The sequence below is a fragment of the Babylonia areolata genome, chromosome 17 (assembly GCF_041734735.1).
Source record: "Babylonia areolata isolate BAREFJ2019XMU chromosome 17, ASM4173473v1, whole genome shotgun sequence".
Taxonomy (NCBI): Eukaryota; Metazoa; Mollusca; class Gastropoda; order Neogastropoda; family Buccinidae; genus Babylonia; species Babylonia areolata.
Genome location: NC_134892.1, coordinates 7,047,413 through 7,051,953, shown reverse-complemented (window position 1 = coordinate 7,051,953; position 4,541 = coordinate 7,047,413). Strand labels below are relative to the sequence as shown.

Here is a 4,541-nt window from a genome sequence, read left to right as displayed (position 1 = left end):
GTTTGTGTGGTGTGTGTTTCTGTTGCATGCTAAAATACTTGGTGTGTTTCCGTTGTATGTCTTGTCTTGTCTTGTCTTGTCAAAACGTTGGGGTCCCTCTTTTGGGGTTGTTAAAATTAATGGTACGGCAGTTTTAGAGCGATTTTGTATCCATGCTGCCATGCTGCATTACAGATTTTACCGTTGTACAAGATTAACATTAGTACAACATCTCACTTTGTTTGGCTCTGTCTTCTCTCTGTCTCCCTCTCTCTCTGTGTCTTATTTCCTCGCTCTCACGCACGCACAGACAGACACAGACAGGCAGACAGACAAACACACACACACACACACACACACACATGCATGTACGTACGTCTACTGCTAATAAACACAGCCACTGACTGTGCCAGTCACAGCCGCAGAGAGTAAGCGGGATTCCCACTACTCCGAGATCTCGAACTACGAAGACATCGACATCTCTAGAATGGGGTCCACCTCCTCCGCCACTGAATCCAAGCAAGGTTAGGGTCCTCTTCATCGTCATCGCCAATGTCATCGTCATCCTCTCCGAGTTCATCATCTAGGGTCATCGTGTACTCGTCGTCACCGTCATCTGTGTCACGTTATCATCGTCGTCGTCGTCGTTGTCATTGTCGTCATCGTTATCGTTTTCATCATCGTCATCATCATCATGGTTGCTAACAACATCCACATCAGCGGTAGTTGCTGTCGTCGTTATTGTCATCGTCATCGTCATTGTCACCATCATTATGATCATCATCATCATTAGACGAAGCATGGTAGCTGCTATTCATATTTTCATTGTCATCATGATAGTTGCTATACATCTCATTTGCTATGCGTAGCTGTTACACGTCGTCATCATCATAACTCATTATCATCAGCAAATCAAATCAAATCATGTTGTTTATAGCCCAGCCGACCACCAAGGCCTTATCAGGGCTGTTATCATCAGCAACAGGGTAGTTTCATTTCATCATCATCAGCATCACCATCATCATCATCACCATCATCATCATCAACATCACCATCAGCACTACCATCATCATCATCATCAAACATCACCATCATCATCATCACCATCACCATCAAATCAGCACCACCACCATCATCATCATCATCAAACATCACCATCATCATCATCACCATCAGCATCATCATCATCATCATTTATAAATAGATTGATAGGCAAATTGGTTGATTCATTGATTGAAAGGCACAGAGTAACAAAGACTAGTAAATCTCAGTGAAAGGGAATTAATTAACAAAGAAATTTCAAGGAAGAATTAAGGCATACAAAGTGACTGGTGACTTTTCCTAAAGAAACAGAAATAAAGATTTTTTTTTTTTCAAAAAGTATATTATTGGGTTTGTCACTTTCCACGGGTTTTTTATTTATTTATTTTTTATGGACAACCCAAAACACTAATGGTTTTACGTGTGTGTGTGTGTGTGTGTGTGTGTGTGTGTGTGTGTGTGTGCGTGTGTGTGTGTGTGTGTGTGATAACAGTGGAGACGAGCGGTCCTGGAGCCAGCAAGAACTAAAGAGACTTCGGACACGAGACAGCGAGACATGGATCAAGAATCTCTGCCCCCTCCCCCCCCTCCCCCCACCTGCCCCCCTCTATCCTCCCCTCCCTCCCTCTCTGCCTCTGTCTCTGTCTCTACTCTCTCTCTCTCTCTCTCTTTCTTTCTTTATTTCTCTCTTGATGTTGCGATGTATATATTCTATTCTATGCGTTCAAAAGAAGGGAAGAAATAACTCCTTGATGCAGGATTCTAAGTTTGGGTGAATAACCTTTTTTTTTTTTTTTTCATTCCAACAAATGTGTTAACACTTTTGGTATTATATCATTTATTTACTCATTGTCTTTTCCTTTCCTTTTTTTCATGTGTATACATATGCACCTCAAATGTTTACAGCGGGAGGTCTCTCTCTCTCTCTCTCTCTCTCTCTCTCTCTCTCTCCCTGCGTCTTGTTCCGATTGACAGTTGACTGTACTGTGGGTTCACCATTCAAAGTGTGGTTTCACTATGATTGTGTGTTGTTGTTTTTCCTGTGTGTATTTGCTAGCGGTGACACAATGCTATCAATAAATGTCACCTCTATTCACCCACCCATTCTCATCGTATTGTTGCCCAAGGCCGATGTTCATTCAACCGTTCTGAGTTCTCTCTCTCTCTCTCCCCCTCCTCTCTCTCTCTCTCTCCATCTATCCATCTTTCTCTCTCTCTCTTTCCATCCATCCACCCATCCATCCATCCATCCATCTATCTATCTATTTATCTGTCTATCTCTCTCTGTCTCCATCCATCCACCCATCCATCCATCCATCTATCTATCTATCTATCCACCACCACCCCCTCTCTCCATCTATCCATCTTTCTCTCTGTCTCCATCCATCCATCCACCCATCCATCCATTCATCCATCCATCTATCAATTTATCTATCTATCTATCTGTCCATCCATCCATCCCCCCCCCTCTCTCTCCATCTATTCATCTTTCTCTCTTTCTCCATCCATCCACCCATACATCTATCTATCTTCCATCCATCCATCCATCCATCCATCTATCTATCTGTCTATCTATATCCATCCATCCATCCATCTCTCTGTCTGTCTCTCTCTCTCTCTCTCTCTCTCTCTCTCTCTCTCTCTATATATATATATATATATATATATATATATATCCCCCTCTCTGGTGCACACGGGCGCGCGTGCTCATGTACCGTGATTTTTCTTTTTTTTTTTTTAGTTCAACGTGCCTGTCAGTTGGTCTTCTAATTGTCGATGCAGGCTTCTTTTTTCTTTTTCTTTTTTACCGTTTTTTTCTTTCTGTTATTCGTTTTTCAACTCAAAAGCGCAACATTCAAAGGATACTGTATTGCATCGTTAGTCTGTAATTTGAGAAGAGCTAGCTTGAAGGGCTGAAGAACATCATCGTAGCTTTTTTTTCTTTTTCTTTTTTTCTTTTCTATTATGAGTGTTCCCATGCCATACCCTGATTTCCGTTGCGTTTTTGTTCTTCTGCAATGTTTGACTGTCTTGGAATTGCTTCATGATGTATGTATCTTATTTCTGCTGCTGTATCTGTGTTTGTGTATGATTTTCGATTTATGTTCATATCTTATTATGTACTATCCCCCCCCCCCCCCACAATATTCCTTGTGACCCCGGTACACTTGGACATTCTATTGTATTCTATTCTATTCTATTCTATTCTTGTGTTCTGTTGTGCCAGGTTGTAGAATACTGTGCTGGTTTGTTTCGAATTTCTTCTCTCTTTTTTTCTTTTTCTTTTTTTTCTTTCTTTTTTTTCTTTCTTCTTTTATATATGTTAATATACTTCTCTTTCTCAATATCAATTGTTGACGTGGCGTTTAGTTTAAAAACACATATGTGGTAAAGTATCCTACATTTAAACTTAAACAACAACAAACACCAAAATAAAATTTAGAAGAAAAGACAAAAAAAAAAAAAAAAAAAAAAAAAAAGGGGGGGGGGGTTTAAAGAAAGAAAAAGAAAGTAAAGTTTAAATCTTTTTTTAACTGTTAAAAAATAAGTAAAGAAAAAAAAGAAAAACATAAGTATTATGGTGTTCGAAATGAAACTCCATTGTGACATGAATAGAAGTTTTCTGAAGCATAGCCTAATACCGCATATACATTAGTTGAACAAATCTTCACATTTAAGAGAAGCGTCCGTTTAAATCTAAAGTGCATCCATCGAAATTTGTACCATAAGCATGTTACAAGCTAAACATCAAGAAGTCTTTGAAAAGATTTCACGATTTGACTTTCATCATGTGACTCATCATATTGTGCCGTGTGCTAGGCGGGATGATTCTGAGTTGAATCGAAATACATCGGATAACGATGGCTATTATTATAGTTATATATACATTTGTTTTCATGTTACTTGTACTGTATACTTCTTTGTAAACGTAGAGTAGATCTGTCTAGTAAACTACTCCCCCCCCCCCCCACCCCCCCCCCCCCCCCCCCCCCCCCACAACTAAACAATAAAACCTACGGCAATTGGAAACCCAGGCAAAATTTAAACACTACTCAGACATTAAATTTAAAAAAAAAAAAATGACGCAAAAAAGGTTGACCATGGATAGAAACATATAAGGAATGATGATGCATGAAATATCTGTATGCCGACGGACGCAATAGCCGACTGGTTAAAGCGCTGGACTTTCAGTTTGAGGGTCCCGGGTTCGAATCACGGTGACGGCGCCTGGTGGGTAAAGGGTGGAGATTTTTCCGATCTCTCATGTCAACATAATTATGTGCAGACCTGCTAGTGCCTGAACCCCCTTCGTGTGTATACGCAAGCAGAAGATCAAAATACGCACGTAAAAGATCCTGTGATCAATGTCAGCGTTCGGTGGGTTATGGAAACAAGAACATATACCCTGCATGCACACCCCCGAAAGCGGAGTATGGCTGCCTGCATGGCGGGGTAATAACGGTCATACACGTAAAAGCCTACTCGTGGCATACGAGTGAACGTGGGAGCTGCAGCCCACG

The 4,541-nt window shown here is 40.6% G+C and overlaps 1 protein-coding gene across 1 annotated transcript in view; it reads left to right on the top strand.

The window, feature by feature from the left end:
• LOC143291465 (uncharacterized) overlaps window positions 1-2,488 on the top strand; it is a 27,440-nt gene extending 24,952 nt beyond the window's left edge. Inside the window, exons 10-11 of the mRNA XM_076601334.1 lie at window positions 393-503; window positions 1,514-2,488. Coding sequence (XP_076457449.1) covers window positions 393-503; window positions 1,514-1,548 — 146 coding nt within the window. The 3' untranslated portion in view covers window positions 1,549-2,488. The remainder of the gene's footprint in view (window positions 1-392; window positions 504-1,513) is intronic.
• Window positions 2,489-4,541: the final 2,053 nt, after the last annotated feature.